Here is a 21934-nt window from a genome sequence, read left to right as displayed (position 1 = left end):
CTGTGACCTCATGTGAGTTACTGGTTGTCCCTATATATACAGTACACACACACACATAAATATAAAAAGATTAAAATAATTTGTAGTTGTTTTGACCCATGTAACATTGTATTTTAATAAATAAGCCACCAAAATTTTAGATATCGATGAAATTTCACAATTTTCGATTGATTCCGTTTTCGATACCAAAGTTATCTAACTAGACTAACTAATATAAAGTTCAAACATTATTGAAGACAGGTGAGTCTTCAATAAAATGAGATGACAAATGAACAAATTACAATCAACAGCGCAAATAAATACAACAGAACAAAGATAATATTTTTTTTTAAAAAACAGTGCTTTATTCAGAATAAAGCCTACAGAAATTTAATAATCAAACATAAAATAACACTGCACAATGTTCACTGTAAAAATTAAATATAAATGAATCCTTTGTTAAAGCTACAAAATATGCTCAGTCAAGATCAGTGAGTGATTTTCTCTTAGTCTTTTTTTGTTTGATTAACATTAATGTCACAGATGGCTGCAGGAATATTAGGCTGTTGTCACTTTAAGACCTAATGGATGGATCCAATACTGTTGCACATTATCTTTCTCCTCTGTTTACGTTTAGTTAAGACATAACCAACTGTGTTTGCTTGAACACTCAAAATATTTCATTATTTTTCCAAACATTTTTCCATTGAAGAAGACAAATTATTTGTATTATTTAGATTACAAAAAAGTAATCATGAGCTGTTTTGGCATGCACACAGGGAACTGTATGAGTCTGTGTGTGTGTGCATAGAAAACAGCGAGCTGAAAAAAAATCTTTCACGTCGTCTTGTGCTTGAATCTGAATGGTTAAAAATTGCTTGAATGTTTAAATTGACAAGACTTAAAAACATGTGCAAATGAAAAACTTTCATAATGATGTAGCAGTGGGCCAATCTAGCAAGTGACAATTCAAGATGGCCCTTGCGATTCCGCCGTCTTTGGCACCAGAAAATATCTGCTACGGGCACTGTCTCTATAGCACGTTTTACGTGAAGGTTGTGTATTTCCTCTCGCAGAAATGGAAGCTTTAGCGTAAGACTCAATTGCTACGTCACTTATTACCTTCTCATCTATCCAATCGTGTCTAATACTTGCGGTATAAAAGACCAGTACTTACACATGTTTGAGTTTGCAGATGCTGACGCTTTCATTCACCTCCATCCTCCCCACCACCACCAAGATGGTTCTTCCCCTCCAACCTCCCCACCACCACCAGGATGGTCCCTTCCTCTACCTCCCAGGGGGTCGGCTGCGCCCCTGCCTTCGTCTTCAGGCAGGAAATGCAGAGTCCGGACCCTCGGATTGCGAGCTATGGACGGGGCCTACGCCAAAGAACTTTATTGCTTGCTGGGCTATCAATAAATTTATTTATTGTTACAGTATTTATCCTCCCGAGTCTTTCTGGTAGAACTGAGGCATTCTTCTCCCGTACAGTGGACAATAACACACAGTTGAAACGGGGCAGTCTGCGAAAGAACTGAAGTGTGTTTTACCGTGTATTTACTGATTTCATAACCCACTCTGATACCCCTGGCAGCGCCTACCATGCTTTTGTTAATTGTGACTCGCTGGTGGGGAGCAGGAAGTTTAAAGGGGTCATATGATGCGATTTCTTGTTTTCCTTTTTCTTTATTGTGTTATGTGCATGTATAAGATCTGCAGTGTTACAAAGCTCAAAGTCTCAAACCCAAAGAGATATTCTTTGTAAAAGTTAAGGCTCAGCCACGCCTTCATTAGTATGTGGGGGCAGAGTTTCATAAAACCGCCCAAATTTATACGCAAAGAAAGAAGGCGTAACTTTTATTCTCGCTGTATTATTGTTGCCGCCGGCGCCACCATGTCGTAGAGACGCTGTGTTTTTTGTTGCAAAAGCCAAACTACTTTGTTTGGCATTCCAAGAGGACACAATTAGAAAACATACACGCGGAACCACACCGGGGATGATTGTTAGTTTCGGCGTCGACATGCACGCGGAATCACATCCGGGGATGATTGTTAGTTTCGGCATAGACATACACGCGGAATCACATCCGGGGATAATTGTTAGTTTCGGCGTAGACATACACGCGGAATCACATCCGGGGATAATTGTTAGTTTCGGCGTAGACATACACGCGGAATCACATCCGGGGATAATTGTTAGTTACGGCGTCGACATGCACGCGGAATCACATCCGGGGTTAATTGTTAGTTTCGGCGTAGACATACACGCGGAATCACATCCGGGGTTAATTGTTAGTTACGGCGTCGACATACACGCGGAATCACATCCGGGGATGATTGTTAGTTTCGGCGTAGACATACACGCGGAATACCAGCGGGGGAAAATGGTTCGTTTCGGCGTAGACATACACGCGGAATACCAGCGGGGGATAATGGTTCGTTTCGCCGTAGACAAACACGCGGAATACTAGCGGGGGATAATGGTTCATTTCGGCGTAGACATACACGCGGAATACCAGCGGGAGATAATGGTTCGTTTCGGCGTAGACATACACGCGGAATACCAGCGGGGGATAATGGTTCGTTACGGCGTAGACATACACGCGGAATGCCAGCGGGGGATAATGGTTTGTTTCGGCGTAGACATTCACGCGAAATCATATGCGGGGATGATGGTAGTTTCGCTCAGAACATTTAACGGCGTAGACATACACGCGGATAGCTCAAAATGCGTACAGATAACACGCCACTTGGCTTTAGAAAGTGGCGTGTATGTTTACGCAAAGTCATGATGTCATGTTGAGAAAACAGTGGTTAAGCTTGATTTACAACACTGTTCCAGAACAGCACAACCAAAATATTCGACGGTGTGCTGCACATTTTTCGGAGGACTGTTTCCAGAACCTGGGAGAGTAGCTACAAGGCCGGCTGTGCACAGAGGCTGATTCTAAAAAGTGGGGCAATTCCATCTTTGCGAGTACATTCTGGCGCTTCTGACTCACACAGCCTGGATGTATGTTCTCTTACGAGAGTACTCTCGTGTTGCGTAAGCTAGTTTACGCTATGGGAAAATCCCTTTTCTCGAGAATACTGAAGCCAAAAAATTATCCTTAATTTTGTATTAATTTAAAACGCATTGCTGCACAGAGCAGACCTAGGCAAGGCGGCTCGCACGCCTATTGGTTGCTCTGCAGCAACTGCTGCACCCTATCGAGGGACTGTTCGTGACGTAAGCACCAATGAGGGCGTGGGCGCCCGTGCACGTCACGTCCCGCCAGAATGGGCAGGGCTTATGTCTATATAAGCTGAGTCCAGATAGGGTGATCCTTGATTTTTCTTCTCTTCAGCGAAGTGTACACATCGCTGGTTCTACGGAGAAGCCTGAGAATTTCACGGACCTCAGAAGCACCACAGACTTAGCTCTACGAGCCACCAAGTCTGCTGCACAGGCTATCGGGAGAAACATGTTGTCTCTCACTGTCACGAGAGACACTTGTGGTTAACTTTGTCCGACATGAAAGAGTCCGAAAGAGCCACTTTCCTGCGAATACGGAACTATTTGGACGACTGGCTAATTCTAGCCCAGTCAGAGACAGAGCTGATAGCAAGTTTTGGGTCTCCAAGTCAACTGGACCAAGAGCTCGCTGTCTCCCAGCCAGAAAATTTCCTTTCTGGGAACAGACTTAGACTCTATATCAATGACAGCGCGGCTGATGTCACAGCGCGCGCTGCAGATACAACGCTCAGCAGCGTCTTTCAAGGTTGGCAGTATTCTCCCTCTCAAAAGCTTTCAGAGGTTGCTAGGCCTTATGGCTTCGGCCTCGGCAGTGCTTCGGCTGGGCTTACTTTACATGCGCCCTCTCCAGCACTGGCTGAAAAAGCAGATCCTGCTTCGAGCATGGACCTCTGGCTGTATTCGCCTCAAGGTGACCCAGAACTGTGTTACAGTACTGGAGCCCTGGAAGGTGTCAGACTGGTACCAGTCAGGCGTGGATCTGGGAACGATCTCGAAACAAAAAGTAATCTCGACAGACGCCTCCAACTCAGGTTGGGGCACCCTCTATGAGGGCAGGCCGGTCTTCGGCATGTGGGCAGCCCAGGAAGGGCGCTTACACATAAACTGTCTAGAGATGAAAGCGGTCGAGAAAGCCTTGGGGCATTTTCTCCCCTTCTTAAAGGGCCACAATGTCCTAGTCCACACAGACAACATGGCGGTGGTGTCCTACGTAAACCGCCAGGGCGGTCTCAGATCACGGAGCCTCCACGCACTGGCAGAACGCCTCCTCGTGTGGTCTCAGCACAACCTACGCTCGCTAATGGCGGCGCACGTGCTGGGCTGTTGGAACGTGGGTCCGGACATGCTGTCCAGAGACAACGTTCCCCCAGGGGAATGGACCCTGCACCCTCAGGTAGTCCAGTTGGTGCACTGCCCAATATTTTTCGCCAAGGACAGGGACGCACTGGCCCACAACGGGCCCAGCCACCCGCTCTATGCGTTTCCCCCGATCGCGCTGTTAACACAGGTGATCAAGTGGATCAGGGAGAACAAATGCTCTGTGCTCCTCGTGGCGCCGCTCTGGAGGAACCAAGGTTGGTTCCTGGAGCTGATGCAGTTAGTGAGCACGGCCCCGTGGCTCCTTTCTCAGTCCAAGGGCGCGATTTGGCACCCGCGCCCCAACTTATGGGCCCTGCATGTATGATCCATCAATGGGTACCCGCTGTAGTACCACTAGAGTCTGTGGATCTGCGGTGTCTCTCGTTCAAAACCGCTTTCCTCATGGCTCTCGCTTCAGTCAAGCGAGTGGGTGACCTGCACGCGCTCTAAACGTGCATTGAGTTTGTGCCTAACGACTCTAAAGTCATTCTCAAACCAAGACAAGGTTATATCACCAAAGTGCTCTCCACTCCGCTCAGAGCGCAAGTCATTTCCCTGTCAGCCCTCCCAGGATCTGATAGTGAGAACGACGTAAATCTTCTTTGCCCGGTCAGGGCGCTAAGAATATATGTTGAACGGTCGGCTGCTTTCAGGCAGTCAGAACAGCTCTTTGTTTCGTTCGGTGGCCGCATTAAAGGGCTAGCCACCTTGAAACAGTCTTTCCAGATGGACAGTCGACGCTATCGCTCTGGCTTATAAGTCTAAAGGCCTTCGGTGCCCTTTAGGCATTAGAGCCCATTCCACCAGAGGCATGGCCTCTTCATGGGCCTGGTCCAGTGGGGTTTCACTCCAGGATATTTGTTTGGCGGCAGGCTGGGCCTCTCCGTCTACATTTATAAGGTTTTACAACCTGGAAGTTCCTGCCCTACAGGCTAAGCTGTTTTCAGCCTAAAAACGTACCTGACTGACAGACTGTATTAATTATTTTGTCACGCAGCTCAAGCGGACTTTCGTCCATCCTGACTGTTATACTGTTCTAAGCACCCATTCTATTAAAACATATATATGGCTATGTTATATTCTTAGGCCCACTCCTTGTCGGCCTAGATATTACCCACTATCATGTGTACCCTACCTCACTATCATATGTACCATGTGTGGACGACCCTAGCACGTACAGCGTTTTACATTGAGTTCCAATGTAACTTACGCAACACGAGAGTAACCAAGCTAGCTTACGCAACACGAGAGTACTCTCGTAAGAGAACGCATTCGGTTACTAACGTAACCTCGGTTCTCTCTAGATGAGGGAACGAGTGTTGTGTAACCCTGCCGTGCTTGTGCTGCGTTCTGGTTTCGCTTCAGTATGAAAAACCAAGGAACACCCTATCTGTACTCAGCTTATATAGACATAAGCCACGTCCATTCTGGTGGGACGTGACGTGCACGGGCGCCCGCTCCCTCATTGGTGCTTATGTCACAGTCCCTCGATAGGGTGCAGTAGTTGCTGCAGAGCAACCAATAGCCGTGCAAGCCGCCTTGGCTAGGTCTGCTCTGTGCAGGAATGCGTTTTAAATTAATGCAAAATTAAAGTCCCTGTAAACCAATTATAAATGTTAGAAATGTATTGCTAAAACATATTACAAAGACTGTGAACTGTGAATTACTGAATTGTGGAGTTAGACCGTTAAACAGTTTTTCACCATTAATATTTTCCGGATTTTTTGGGCGGGGCTAAAACGGGGCTCGATGACGCACTGGAGCCCCTGACCTCGTGGACACGCCCCTACTTGATGACGCACTAAGGCTACTGAGGCTGGCCGCTCCCCTAACAATAGAGCACATTCGCTTCAGTTTGGCGCTCAATCGCGTGTTACTGTACTATGAGTTACTACAGCCTACAGTTTGCTAGCTAGCTATGCCTTCGACACGGAAATGCGTAGGCTACTACCTGGATGCGATCATGTACAAAACAGATCGGTGTCTTTATTTAAAATTCCTAAAAACGATCACATCAAGAAGAGGTGGATTAATTTTGTGAAAAGCCAACCTTGATGGAGAGCTGAGGATCACCGCCAACACCCGCCTCTGTAGCGATCATTTTACACGGATAGTTTTATAAACTTTCGTCGGAGACAACTGGGATTCACTGATAATCCGCTGTTACTGGTGAATGGGGCCGAACCGACTATCTCCCGCCTCGGCCTTCATCTCCCCGTCCCGAAAGCAGTATCTAATATAAGTGTCGGCAGCTTTCCCGCGAGTGGGCGTGGTTTCAGCACAGCCAGCGGACACGCCCCCAGCGTTTGAGAGCAGAGAATACTGCTCATTTTTTCAAGATTTTGATAGCCTTTTTTATGTACTTGGCGGCTTTTTTTATCATTCAAATTTGGCTGGGTGGCTAATAACACATTTTTCTGTGGTGTGACAAACTCAGAACACATACTTAATTTTGACTTTACAGGGACTTTAAGGATAATTTTTTGGCTTCAGTATTCTCGAGAAAGGGGATTTTCCCGTAGCGTAAGCTAGCTTACGCAACACTCGTTCCCTCATCTAGAGAGAACCGAGGTTACGTTAGTAACCGAGTGCGTTTTCATATTTTAAGAATTTGCTACTGACTATTCAAACGCGAGTTTTGAGCAGAGTAGCGCTTGTTTGTCGTTTCTACGATCACAAATGCAGACATGGTTTTATGTTTACATAGTGTTCTCCCCCCGTAGCGCGGCGCGACGCGTAAAAAGACAGTAAAAATCATTGTAATCAGTAATTATGTCCCCAATGAAATAAAACCTTACCAATCTGTTACGTTCTGGCCCAGTCCCGCTGGCAAAGTTGATCGACCAGCTTGGTCATCTGTATTTCCGGATCAGACATTATCACCTGTCATTATTGCTTTGGGAGGTGGTGTTCCAAATATAGTAAAGGCTGTGACATTTCCGTCTTACGCTTAAGTTATTTGGGTACCAATTACAATGCAACGGATCGCTGGCCAATCAGAGCACACCACACTTTCAGAACGGTGAGCTTTGTAAAAATCGACGCGTTTCAGAAAGGTGGGGCATAGAGGAGAAACAATAATGTATGGTAAGTGTAAAATAAATACTTTTTTAAACCTAAAACCACGTAAACACATTGCAGTTAACCAAATACACAAAATAATGTTCTTTTTAGAACCGTCAAATGATCCCTTAATACCACGTGAGTGTGAGAAGAGGAGGAAAATCGCTCTGATTTTGAGGTAAGTTTTGGATTTTTTTACTTTATTGCACTGCATAGTGAAATACGCCTGGTGAATACACAGGGGAGCGAGCAGACTTCTTCTGTGGCTCGTCTTTGGTGCTGGTTGCAAGATTTTATCCTCAGAGAGACAGCGTTAGGAACGTGTCTTTGTTTCCAGTACCGGACTGCTGTTCCTGTCAGGGCAAGGCCTCTGACTCTTCGAGCCATGACGACGCCTTGGCCACGGCTGTTTCCATCTCATATCTCCACAGTGGGGGCAGTCCGACCCCCCAAGTACCCGCCTCTGCGTAGGCACGACCCAGGCAGAAGACACGTCTCGTGGCCATCTGAAGGTTTGATTGGCTCTGCGCAGGAGAGGCAATCGCGAGAGGTCATCCTTATCCCAAGGCTCACAACAGGGGATGAGAAGACGTTGTCCACTGCAGCTTGTAAATCACGGTAAGTCTTGGCTGGTTGAAGGTTGGCTGAAGGAAAAGATTGTGAATAAACGCTGCCTTATATAATGGGAAAGCCCCCTCATATTTTGTGTGTTTGAACGCCATTGGCCAGTGTAACTGGCATGATTCAATAAGGCTTCAGTAGTATTGAGGAGGGGGTTTCCCCCATAAGCGTTAGCAAACGCAATGTCAAAGTGAATCGAAAGGGAACTTGCTATATTAAGGCGCCCCTGTATATATATATATATATACACTCACCGGCCACTTTATTAGGTACACCTGTCCAACTGCTCGTTAACACTTAATTTCTAAGCAGCCAATCACATGGCGGCAACTCAGTGCATTTAGGCATGTAGACATGGTCAAGACAATCTCCTGCAGTTCAAACCGAGCATCAGTATGGGGAAGAAAGTTGATTTGAGTGACTTTGAACGTGGCATGATTGTTGGTGCCAGAAGGGCTGGTCTGAGTATTTCAGAAACTGCTAATCTACTGGGATTTTCACGCACAACCATCTCTAGGGTTTACAGAGAATGGTCCGAAAAAGAAAAAACATCCAGTGAGCGGCAGTTCTGTGGGCGGAAATGCCTTGTTGATGCCAGAGGTCAGAGGAGAATGGCCAGACTGGTTCGAGCTGATAGAAGGGCAACAGTGACTGAAATAACCACTCGTTACAACCGAGGTATGCAGCAAAGCATTTGTGAAGCCACAACACGCACAACCTTGAGGCGGATGGGCTACAACAGCAGAAGACTCCACCGGGTACCACTCATCTCCACTACAAATAGGAAAAAGAGGCTACAATTTGCAAGAGCTCACCAAAATTGAACAGTTGAAGACTGGAAAAATGTTGCCTGGTCTGATGAGTCTCGATTTCTGTTGAGACATTCAGATGTTAGAGTCAGAATTTGGCGTAAACAGAATGAGAACATGGAACCATCATGCCTTGTTACCACTGTGCAGGCTGGTGGTGGTGGTGTAATGGTGTGGGGGATGTTTTCCTGGCACACTTTAGGCCCCTTAGTGCCAATTGGGCATCGTTTAAATGCCACGGCCTACCTGAGCATTGTTTCTGACCATGTCCATCCCTTTATGGCCACCATGTACCCATCCTCTGATGGCTACTTCCACCATGTCACAAAGCTCTAATCATTTCAAATTGGTTTCTTGAACATGACAATGAGTTCACTGTACTAAAATGGCCTCCACAGTCACCAGATCTCAACCCAAAAGAGCATCTTTGGGATGTGGTGGAACGGGAGATTCGCATCATGGATGTGCAGCCGACAAATCTGCGGCAACTGTGTGATGCCATCATGTCAATATGGACCAAACTCCCTGAGGAATGCTTCCAGCACCTTGTTGAATCTATGCCACGAAGAATTGAGGCAGTTCTGAAGGCAAAAGGGGGTCCAACCCGTTACTAGCATGGGGTACCTAATAAAGTGGCCGGTGAGTGTATATATATATATATATATATATATATATATATATATATATATATATATATATATATATATTAGGGGTGGAACGGTACACAGAAGTCACGGTTCGGTTCATACCTCGGTTCAGACGTCACGGTTCGGTATGATTTCGGTACAATGGAGGGAAAAGCAAAACAAAAATGCAGAAGGCTTTTTTTATAAATGTCTTAAGCCTTGTATTTTTTTAAATAAGTTTTATTAATAAAGGCAGAGAACCAGTTTATTTGTAGTGCACTGACAGTAGTTTTATATCATTAGTTTATTAATTAAATTATTAAAAAGACGAAAAGACCTTGAGATATGTTTGGTAATTGTACCTGAATGAATTTAAAATTAATTTGCTATTTCAGATCAATATAGGCTATTTGTTTTCCTTCATTTTAATTAACCCTAACTTTATTCTCATCTGAATTATAAATAATTGATTTCCGTATAAAATAATACTACCATTAAAAACTTTTGTTAACTGTTGTAGGTTACAGTTCGACAAGAGTTTAGAGTGTGACAAAAGCACAATGTTGTGTTTTATTGTGAGTGTACACAAATAAAAGTAAACAATTTGCCGTTTTAATGATGTCCTGTATGAAAAAAATGACGGAGTATGTTTTTATGTTTCCACTGTTCGGTCGCTCTTGCCTCTCTCTCTCTCTCACACTGTTCGATCGCGCGATTCGCGCCCGCGCCTCTCTCTCTCGCACACACACACTGTTCATCGTGCCTCTCTCTCTCTCTCTCGCACACACACACACACACACACACACACACACACACACACACACACACACTGTTCATCGTGCCTCTCTCTCTCTCTCTCTCTCTCTCTCTCGCACACACACACACACACACACACACTGTTCATCGCGCCTCTCTCTCTCGCACACACACACTGTTCATCGTGCCTCTCTCTCTCTCTCTCTCTCGCACACACACACACACACACTGTTCATCGCGACTCTCTCTCTCGCGCGCGCACACACACACTCCAGCATTGCAATCTTGATCGCAGCCTGTTCATTGCTGCGTTCACAGTCACACTAAAAGCGAATAGAGCGAAATTTATCGCTATTTAAGAGGGTTTTTTTTTATTTGTACCGTGTATTCTCCGTGCAAATTCGTGCACCGAACCGTGACGCCCGTACCGTTTCGGTTCAATACGAATACATGTACCGTTCCACCCCTAATATATATATATACCCCCCTCATAATGGCAGAGCTAGAGCAGATCTCTCTCAGGGCTGTGGAGAAAACCAGACTCCAGCTCCCATCACCCCTTGCTGCAGTTTTCATGGTGATGAAAGAGTTGCTATCATAAACACACCAATCCCAAACTCCCAGGTCACACAATATACGTCCTTTCACACAGCATTCCAACACGTGCGCTATTCTCACGGCTTGTGGGAGAAACACACACACTTTCATCACATGAGAGAATAACGGCTTCCAGCTGCTTGGAAAGCTGTAACAGAATAGCTGCTCTGCTCCAGACCCTGCAGGGCTCATACCGAAACATTATTCTGGAAGAATGGACTTTATTAGCATGGGATAGGGAATGTGTGGGTATTTATGCGTCACATGAAATATCAGTGACTACATATGGGGGAAAATAAAGACATAGATGCCGTATAGTTAAAGCCGTACTTCTGTCTTTTAGTGAAAAAGTGTTAAGGCCCACATATTTGGTTGCTAGTGTCTTCAACAAGACAATAAACAGGTTAACATTGAAAACTTACATTTTAGACGCAATATTGCCGGTTACTTTGTGTATTTTTGCTCCGCCAACAAAAAGAGGTCCAAACGAAGTCAACGCCTGTTCAATCATCCGCGTCTCAGAGCAACACACTTTTAAATCAGCATTTCAAACAAATCGTTTCAGTTAATGTAAGTTTCAATCTCATTTGCTGAATTCGCATACTAATATACTCATACTACTTTTACCATATATTTTAATGGCAGAAATAGTAAGAGTAGTAGCCTATATACTCGCATGCGGTTTCAATTTCAGCAATTGTGTTGTTCCTGAAATAATAGTTAACAAAACGATTGACTGAATGGTACTTCCTTTGACAGGGCCGGCGCTAGCCATTTGGGTGCCCTAAGCACCTTTGGGTGCCCTGTGTGTGTATTTATATCATGTAGACACAAACTTTTATTTTTGGATGCGATTAATCTTTTCCCAGCCCTAATAATTTGACAACTCTGTGAATATGAAAATATACAAACACTGAGATTGTGGGGTTTTTTTGTTTTGTTTTTTCTAATTGCAGTTTCACCAACAGATGTCGCCCTTGGGCCTTGGCCTATGAACCTCTTGAAAATGAACGCATTATCCGCATAAAACAACAACGAAAAAACGTATCTAAGCGGTCTTCCTTTTCTTCTCAAACAAACTAACTGCATCTTAAACAGCCCAAGTTTCAAAATTATCCGGGGGAGAAAGCCCCGGACCCCCGTTAAAATAAAAGATTCAACATGCAGGGCTAAAAAAGCCCCGGATCATTTCATTTGCACTACTAGCGACGCCCCCTGGACATGCATACACGACGCAAGGGCGCCCGCGCTACAAAACTAACATTTTTATTTAAAAAATTGTCTTACCTGCAAAGCGACGCGCGAGTATCATCCCGCTGTCTATTCTTTTTCCTTTTTTCGCCCCCGACTCTTGGTGCCTTTCCGAGGCCATGTCTGAGATCGGTGTCTGCCAAATTTGACATTGATTGAGGCATAATCGAACAGACCACTGGGAGGTGGGGAAGGGGGGGCACCAGAGGGAGACGAAAAAGGAGATTCACCTTTTTCTCGACTAATTTGGTCTAGGCCTGTATTACTTTTGTATTGCTTTTGTATATTAACATGGTTTAGACATATTTTATTTGTTATTTATACTAGTAGCCTATTGTGATGATTTTTCACGACCCAGATTTTTTGGTGCCCCCCCAAGCACTTGGTGCCCTACGCGCAGCGCGTGATGTGCGTGTGCGGAGCGCCGGCCCTGTCCTTTGAATAAGTACTTGGTTAAAAAGTATGTTCCAAGTTCCATATATTATGAGTGTATGTGTGTAATTTGAATGAATTCCAGGAATACTACATCCAACATGTTATCATTGTTATGTGACATCCCAACATCACCCAGACAGCAACAGTGTCGGGACAGATTCGGGCCACACAGATTCGACTCTAGTGGTGCGGGTGGAATCCACATGTACTGTGTTGCTGTCTGGGCAGTTGAGTCCCTACAGTAAAGTGTCCATCAAAAGCGCACTTTGAAGTCTTGGCGGAAGTAGTTGGTCATCCGGGTACTTTTCACCTACCGTTTTATAAATACTTTTTTTCAGGAACTTTCATCTACTATATAGCAGGAAAGTATGCATATTTGCATGCGCCCATTGATTTTGAACAAATCAGTTAAGTCGATGGCTCACTCATCATAAAGGCAGATAACAACGAATCCATGTTTTTAAACAAAAACCGGTTGAATAAATGTTTCACAGTCTCAGTCAGATAGGCGCCACCTCCAGCATTATGATGCAACTTGCAGAGAATAACTGAAAACCCAGAGTAATTTACGAATAAAAATCTAATTTACATTGAAGAGACATGTTGTTTTACCATGTTGTGCTTGTTTGGACAAGGTTTGGGTCCCCCTGGACTCAGTTAACCTAGGGTTAAGGGCACAATGTTAATTGTTCATGAATTATTGGTGGAGAATGAACCTTTCAAGCCCAGATCATTCAATACTTCATCTTACCACCCCCTTTGGACTGACAGCAGTAGTGCTTTCCACAGACTCTAGTGTTTATTTTGGCGTCAAGTCAGTTGTGAGCCTGCCAAATTCAAACAATTCTCCAAAATAACTCCAAATGCCTTGACCCTCCATACTAGGGGTCACGATGATGCCCTATGAAGTCAAGCTTTCATGTTCACTGAACACAACATTCCTCAGTGTTCCTCAAGCCCTTCACACACAGCAGGGGAATGTCATGGATTCAGTGGTGAAAATATTTCATTCAACAAAGCATCCACTGAGCTTCACAGGAAATGGAAGATCTCCATAAACACAGGGTCTCTTGTTGTTCACATTCCAGCTGCAGTGGGTACAATAGACTCAGCTGCCCCAAAACACATATTTCGAGCATCACACTGGGTTTTCAGCACAATAACAGCCAATTCTCCAATGTTTGGTTTTCCAGTGTTGTGTTCCTGTTGCCGGGGGAGATCCCAAGCCATTGTCTGAGGCACAAACATCCTCACACACTTCCTGTGAAAAATCTGTGAGTCATATTAACGTAGTACGTAAGAAGATGGTAGGGAGTTGATCAGAACCCTAACAGGCATTGCATAACTAAGTGTCCTGTCTGGCACAGGAAGTGATCATAGGGACTTATGGGAATTCCACTTGCATGTGTACTATCAGAGTCAAAAGAAAGTTGTCATCGTTTACTCACCCTCATGACGTTCCAAACATGATTCTCTATTTTTCTGTGGAACATAAATGGAGCAATATATTTGGATATAAAGGCTCCAAAGGTCTGAAAAATGGCAAAACAGCACCAAGAGAAAAGTCCATACCAGTGTTGTTATTTAAACTAAATTATAAATAAAATGGTAACACTTTAGTTTATGGTCCAATTCTAACTATTAACTAGTTGCTTATTAGCATGAATATATTACTAGGATATTGGCTGTTTATAAATGCTTATAAAGCACATATTAATGCCTTATTCTGCATGACCATATTCTACATCCCTTAAACCTACCCAATACCTACACTTACCAACTACCATACTAACTATTAATAAGCAGTAATGAATTTATTGAGGCAAAAAACATAGATTATAGTTAGTTAATAATAAGCATTGGACCCTGATCTAAAGTGTGGCCATTATATTTTAATAAATTCTTTGTTCATTTGTCACTGTTTTTCGTATATTCATGTATATTGTTGATTTGGCAATATTGTATGTAAAACAACAATGCTAATACTAAAGCATCTTTAAATTTCACATTCTGTTCATAAGCAAACAAACATTGAGGACAAAATAATTCATATGCAATCAACAGAACCTACCTGGTAAGTCAAAAAATTCTTTATGATTTCAGTCCAAAACAGGACATTTAGTATGTGTAACCTTGAATGCAGGTTCAAAGCAGGACAATTTTCTTTCCCTTTTCCTCCATTAAAATGATTTTGACTATTTTTAAGCACTGCAGCATTCAGATACGGCAAATCAAATTTCAGTTTCATGTACCGGGTGTGATTGTCAGCTTCACCAGCAACTGATCTCATTACAAATGCAGAAACATAATCCAAAAAGGTGACATGCGGGAATTTCAATTACGCCTGGAGGAAGCGGATCATCACCTTCATCCACCTGGAGGGGCATGTTGCGTTATGAATAACGATAAATATACATTAACCATGCATATCACTCTGTTATCGACATGCAAGACACACTATCTGAATAATAGCAATAAAGTGATTTCACGCTTCAGTTTAGCGAACATTCAGCAATAATTTATTTCAGAATCTCAAGAACCACCAACATTTCTCATCTGGAAAATTCAGTATCAGTTGCCAACAACACGGTTTTTGAAAAATGTTACTATACAAATTCTTAATAGAAAAAAGAATAAATTAATTGTGGAATTTGGTTATATTTAACCTGCCCAACAATTCCACTTTTATTTTCTTCTACAACACCATTTTATTGTGTCCGGTTATATCTGAAAATGAACTCATAAAACATGCTCTATTGTCAAGATGAAGTGGTAAGACAGTTTAGTAACTAAAGTCCTTCATTTTGCACAACTGGTATTAAAACTATGGACAACAGTTAGGAAAAGTCTACAGCTCGGAAACCAAAGCAGCAACTGGTCTTCCTGTAGCACCTGAACGTGTTGTTGCGATTTCCCAGCTTAAAGACACGGAAATAAATCGAATACCGATTTATAAAAATCAAATGATTGGTTTGAATTTTTCTTTTAAAAGAACCCAGTTTCCACAGTCCTGCCTATAAATGTGTTAGTTTTCTTTTCTTTTTTAATATAAAAAGATTTATGTTTTTTGTTATCGAGTACAGGTAGACGATAGGAGTCAGCTCACATTGGCCTAAGAGGGTATGAGGTCTGAACGACCTCTAAACGTAGACGCGGATGAGGTGTTTTACTTTCGATTAGGGCTGTTTTCACACCGGGTTTTAGTTTTAACATCAAGATGCATTACACAGTGTGCTGAGCATGCACGGAAACAATGAACAATCAATTTTAGGGGCAGATCAAAACTTTGAATGGGCATGAATCAGATGACTTTAAGATTTAGCGCCTGGTGATTTGGACCCTTTTGAATACACATTTGTAGTGACTGCTTATGTCAACGCACAAACTATTGGATTTCTGTAGTAATGGCAAAGGGTGTGCTTTTAGCTACCTGTTTCTTAAGGTACTTTGCACGTACGATATTTCTCGTATCTTGCAGAGTGTGTAACAATGTCTTTAGCGTTATGGCTTGATGTTTTTCCTCGATCGGACGATCGAGGCGAGGGGCACACGTGGTTTCGGGTCTTGTTGACTGCATGATGAAAGCATGAAACACCCTGTATTGTTTGAGCTTATGGTTTCTTACCGGTCGCTTGTAAAACTAAGCACCTGCTTTAATCGTGTCACATTCTGGAATGCTGTTCTCCTGAAAGCCTTCGACAGCTCAGGGCGGAGGTAATGTCATTTCGGTTGAAATATTGAGTCTGTGCGCCACGTTGTGTTGTGCTCATCTGACAGATTTATAAATGTGAACATAATGTCATAGTGGTGTTATTGTTAAGTAAAATCCTGAATATTAAAAACAGATACATAAAAACAGAAAACCGATAAGGCCAGGAGTGTTTGGAGAAGGTATTTTCGTGTGTCTCGTTACGTCACTGATGTCACAACACTATACGCGGGGGTTAGTGACAGTTCTGCATGCAGTGTGGGCTTACAGCAGGGCATTGTGGGATGTACAGTTCAGGCTCTGAGCACCATGGTGGCGAAGTTGCCTTACTAGCAAAGTACACCGGTTGCGGCCTGAGTTGCAGTACTTCACAGATTGGTCGTTTAATCCCGAGGGTCATGCTAATGCCTCTAACCTAATGCTTCAGATTTGTTGTACAGCTATGGCTTCTAAAAGTTAGCTAATGTTCTGCAAAAATGGTTGAAATTTCTGGACAAGAACCAATGAACCAACATTACGTACAAAGACCACAATGTTTTTGAATTTCCTTGAAATTATGTAGTTGTTTGTAACGCTTGTGTCATCACCATCTTGAGCGATATGATATCGGGGCTCGTTTTCCAATCCAGAATGACCGAAGACAGGCTTCTTCCATTTTAAATGCTCTATTGTTATTCACAAAATATCAAAGTCCACAGACAGAGGGAGGGGCTTATGGTGTGCTGCTGGTCCAAATGAGATGGGTAATGAAAGAGGGGTTTGTGGTCACATATTGTTTTTTTTTTTTAACAGAACTGAGATCTACAAAGATGGTTGACAACAAAGCAATGCATCGGAATGTTTTTGTGCGTGTCATGTGCATGAGAGAGAACGACGCCGGCTCTCTGACATTAGTGTAGAGGGACACACACGACAGCAGGGGACGAATGTCTATTTGAGCATGTGTGTGTGTGCGCATGAGTGGGATTCACTTATAGTACAACGCATAGAAGACGTTTCTCTTATGCACATCACTCCAGCGATGGAATAAACACAGAGGGTTTGTGCATATGGAGGAACCGGCTGCCAGCTAACTGGGTCAAAGTTCAAAAGTCTGAGTGGGAGGGTCAGACAAGGTCAAGCTCAGTTCATTCAGAGTCTTGTATTCCCATAGTTCATAAACACTGTACCGCCGGGTATACAGAGAGACAGAGATGAAAGAGAGGTTGAGGTGGTACTGGCTCCAGCCAGAAGTGTGTTCGGATGAGTTGAGGTCCAGACTGTGGTCAGGCCTACCTTCTGAACACTCTTTTAAAGAGAGAGGGATGAGGGATGATGGTTTAGACGAGCGTTCCCGGCTTTGCCTTCTCGTGCCCGTACCACTGTACGTCCGCTATCTCAGAGCACAGGGGACTGCTCAGGAAACAACTATCGGCGAACGGCGATCTGCAATGACAAGTCAAGGAAAAAGTCAGATATGTCATTTGAACATGCTTTCAACTATCTCTATTCATTTAAGCATAGGGATGTAACGATTCACTCATCTCACGATGCGATACGATTCACGATACTGGTTTCACGATACGATTTTCTCACGATTTTTTTAACAAATGCGATTTAAGACAAAAGTGTCCCTTTTATTATTTCTCAGACAAAATGCTGCACATTTCTTTTTAATTTAAAATATATTTCTCAAATAATAAAACTACATTAAAAAAATTCCCTTCAAGGTTGTTTCAACTCAGTCTTTCTGTCTGTTTGGTCAAGAGGCTGGACACTGGTACCTTCGCACACTATGTAAAAGACTGTGTAAAATTAGTAGTACCAGATTGACAGGGGTTTTACATTGTAATAAAGGCAAGATTCTAATTTTGTTATAATTTGTATCATTACACTAGTAAGAGTAAAAAAAAAACACATTTAGAGAAAGAGATAGTAAAATAAATACAACACCTGGTTGCCACGGAAACACTGATGCACCTTGTGATCTCCGTGGCTCTCGCAATTGTAGTATTAATGACTTTTACATGAAAACGGAGGTGACTGGTGTTACTCACGGTGGTGATTATTATTAGTCTACGGAAAGTCAAAATGCCGCCACACCTCCGATTTGAATGAGTCAACGTCAACATCTACGCTTGCCGTCGCCAAAGCCATGTCTACTGTTTGACGGCACGTGCACACCAGTCTATGGCGCACACTGGTGCGGCGCGAGCGGAGCAAACCGAGCGTTTTCAGTTCATTCCTATGGAAGTTGAGCTTGGCTCACACAAGATCAAGTTCCATGAATGAAGTGAAAACACTCGCTAGCTTCACGCCAGTGTGTGCTCGCTGCTATTGTGCTATTGTAAAGCGAGGTTCACAACTTCACAGTAGGCTATAGTAAACGCGCCCTGCTGTTTAAAACGTGTATCGCGATTCGTTTAACATTTCAACCGACTTGAATCGTCACACATTTTTATCGATTTTCAACCGGTTGCGAGTGAATCGTTACATCCCTATTTAAGCATATTTAAATACATTCTGCAGAATTCCACAAATTTCCCCAAAAAAACAGCACAGAAAAAGCAAAAACCTGGACATGGCCAACAACGGGAACGACTTCTTTATGTTTTTGGCACATGGAACCAAGGAAGAAAAATGAGAATCCCAAATGAGACAAAGACTTGTTATTAAAAGTGATAAAGAAAAAAATGATAAAATTAGATTAATTACTAGGGGTGTGAGGAGATCTCATGATATTTCTCGTTGAGGTGAAAAGCTGTCTCGCGATATCAGTTGGAGAACTGATACTCTAGTACTCGAGAACTGAAGTGACATTCATAGGTAGCATTTTCGTCAAGACACCTGCATTATTATTGCCTCGTTTTTATTATATTATGTATTTTAAGTCATATTTTAAGGCTGTTGTTCACTAAGGTCTATTTGTATTACCATATTGTTTTGCATTTTGTGACTTTCAGTCGAATAAAAGACTTTTTCCAGTCATATTTTGTCATTGAAGATTTCTTAAAAATAGCGTTAAAATATCGTCCCGTGAACCCAATATTGTGTATCGTCTCGTGAGCTAAGTGTATAGTCACACCCCTATTCATTATATTTTATTTGTAAAACATGTTCAATTTACTGTATTAAATATATCTTAAATATTAAATGTAATTTTAGATTTCCTTCTTAATATATTTAATACAATAATATATATAAAAGAATAAAATAATATATATATATATAAAATATTATTATTTAAATAAATGCATAATTAAAGAAACTGATTCACCATTTTATAAAATTACTTTTTTATATTTTTAATTTTGATGCAAAAGTTTGGTCATACTGCCTACACCTTAAAGTTTTTCAAGGAGTCATTGCCTCCCTAGTAATTTTATTATGAAGTACGCTAAAATAACATTTGTATTTTGAAATAAATTTAGTTACAAGTTACATTCCAACACAAGAAAATGACACAATCAGAGAGGTGAAGGAGTGAAAGAGTGAGATACAGAACATGCAGAGAGAGAGAGAGAGAGAGAGAGAGAGAGAGAGAGAGAGAGAGAGAGAGAGAGAGAGAGAGAGAGAGAGAGAGAGAGTGTACCTCTCTACTGGTCAGTGCTTTGGTGAGAGGGAGAACGGTCTTCAGTAGGAGAACTTTCAGTCGTATCACTGCCCCAAGAAAACACACACATTCAGGCAGAGGTGGGTTAGTGAGACACAAAGAGAGAGAGAGAGAGAGGTAGAGAGAGAGAGGTAGAGAGAGAGAAGTAGAGAGAGAGAGAGAGAGAGAGAGAGAGAGAGAGAGAGAGAGAGAGAGAGAGAGAGAGAGAGAGAGAGAGAGAGAGAGAGAGAGAGAGAGAGAGAGAGAGAGAGAGAGGTTAGCGTTTGTGGGTAGCCGTGATCAGTTAATGTAGAGTGAGTTGTGTAATTTTGACACTGGGATAGTTCTGTTACACACTATTAAAGTGAACAACACAGACAAAGAATTGGTACAGTTAGGTGAACGTCTAAACCAAGACAATACGCTCCATAGCCCAGACTTTGACCAACATCCTCAAATATGTCTAAATTTAGACTGTTCTTTGGAGTAAATACCTACTGACAAAACCAAGCCAATTGTGCAAACTTGTCAAAAACCAAGAACAGCAAAATGAAAATTTGAAGTACATATAAACATTCTTGGTCAAAGTTAAGTGCATGGAGAACCATATAAACCTTAAATATTACAGGTGATTTTTTTTTGTGCACAAAACTATTATCATTGACAACACGTGAAACACGTCCTTTGGTTTCCTTCTGGTGACTTATTTAGTTTTATTAAATGATTTTGATTGGTCAATCCATCTAAGAAACTAGATACAGCACAGTATCTAACAAGCCACTTGAATACTAGAGAGTGTTATATACAGTTTGTGTTATTTACACTGACTAGCTACTATTTACATATACTACATATATTATATATATATATATACACTACCGTTCAAAAGTTTGGGGTCAGTGAGAATTTTATTTTTATTTTTTGTAGGAAAGAAATCAATACTTTTATTTATCAAGAAATAATTAATTTGATCGAAAGTGACAGTAAAGACATTTATAATGTTACAAAAGTCTTTTGAACTTCCTATTCATCAAAGAATCCTAAAAAAAAAAAAAAAAACTTTACAACTGACAGACCAACAACTGTTTCAACATTGATAATAATAATAAATGTTTCTTGAGCATCAAATCCTCATATTATACTGATTTGTGAAGGATCATTTGACACTGAAGACACTGACACTGGTGATGCTGAAAATTCAGCTTTGATCACAGGAATAAATTACACTTTTACTATATATTCACACAGAAAACAGCTGATTTACATTGGAATAATATTTAATACAATAACTGATTTTTGTTGTATTTTTAATCAAATAAGCGCAGCCATGGTTAGCAGAAGAGAATTCTTTTAAAAGTATTTAAAATCGTACCGACCCCAAACTTTTGAACGGTAGTGTATATATTTTTTTAAAGTAAATAATTATAAACAAATATTTATTCTGTGTGCTTAAATACACTGATTCTATGTCTTACCCGCTCTGCCAATTGAGTATGTGTTGTGGGCTGCAGGGGGGTGTAGCTGCAGGCTCACTACAGGGAGTTCCACTCCTCTGACTGTGTGGAGATGCAGCTGAAACACACATAGACTTCACTATAAGACACTAATGCATAATGTTGAACTCCAGTCACATATGCTTACGCACATGGTGAACTTGTCGGAGATAAAGCTGACTGCTTGCTGCCAACACCCTCTTGATCTGCTGGAAAAGGTTTGGAGTGTTTCTGCCACCCAGAGAGAGGCGATAATCCCCACTACACACACCCACACACTGACCAGACCACCCTGACAGCATCTATACACACACACGGCTCACAGCAATGCCCTGAAGTTGACACATAAATTAGGTCGGTTACACTTTATTTTAAGGTGTCATTGTTACAGTGTAATTATATATTTAAGTACTACTGAGTAATATTAAGCAACTACATGTACTTACTAAAGGGTTAGGGTAGGATTAGGATTTGGTTGAGGGGTAGTTGCATGTAATTATGCATAATTTACTGTTATTACTATGGTAAGCACATGTAACATGTAACAAGGACACTGTAAAATAAAGTGTTACCAAATAGGCCTTATTCCACTACAATTTCTATTTCTTTCTTTCTTTCTTTCTTTCTTTCTTTCTTTCTTTCTTTC

At 42.1% G+C, this 21934-nt stretch overlaps 1 protein-coding gene across 10 annotated transcripts in view; it reads right to left on the bottom strand.

Moving 5' to 3' along the window:
• Positions 1-16736: 16736 nt before the first annotated feature.
• The window catches only part of frmd4a (FERM domain containing 4A), a 177036-nt gene continuing 171838 nt past the window's right edge, over positions 16737-21934 (bottom strand). For 5 of the 10 annotated variants that reach the window (XM_056251180.1, XM_056251181.1, XM_056251179.1 and 2 more), the window contains exons 22-23: positions 21271-21367; positions 16742-17649 (exon numbers count right to left, since the gene is read on the bottom strand). In XM_056251180.1, the coding sequence (XP_056107155.1) occupies positions 17544-17649; positions 21271-21367 (203 nt within the window). In that variant the 3' untranslated portion in view covers positions 16742-17543. Of the gene's footprint in view, positions 17650-19795; positions 19864-21270; positions 21368-21934 lie in introns of all 10 variants that reach the window. The other 5 variants (XM_056251178.1, XM_056251177.1, XM_056251175.1 and 2 more) reach the window with 4 other exon arrangements.

This window comes from Rhinichthys klamathensis, unplaced genomic scaffold, assembly GCF_029890125.1.
Source record: "Rhinichthys klamathensis goyatoka isolate OS25496 unplaced genomic scaffold, OSU_Roscu_1.1 h1tg000078l_1, whole genome shotgun sequence".
Taxonomy (NCBI): Eukaryota; Metazoa; Chordata; class Actinopteri; order Cypriniformes; family Leuciscidae; genus Rhinichthys; species Rhinichthys klamathensis.
Note: the sequence above shows the minus strand (reverse complement) of the source record. Positions and strands in the feature narration are given on the sequence as shown.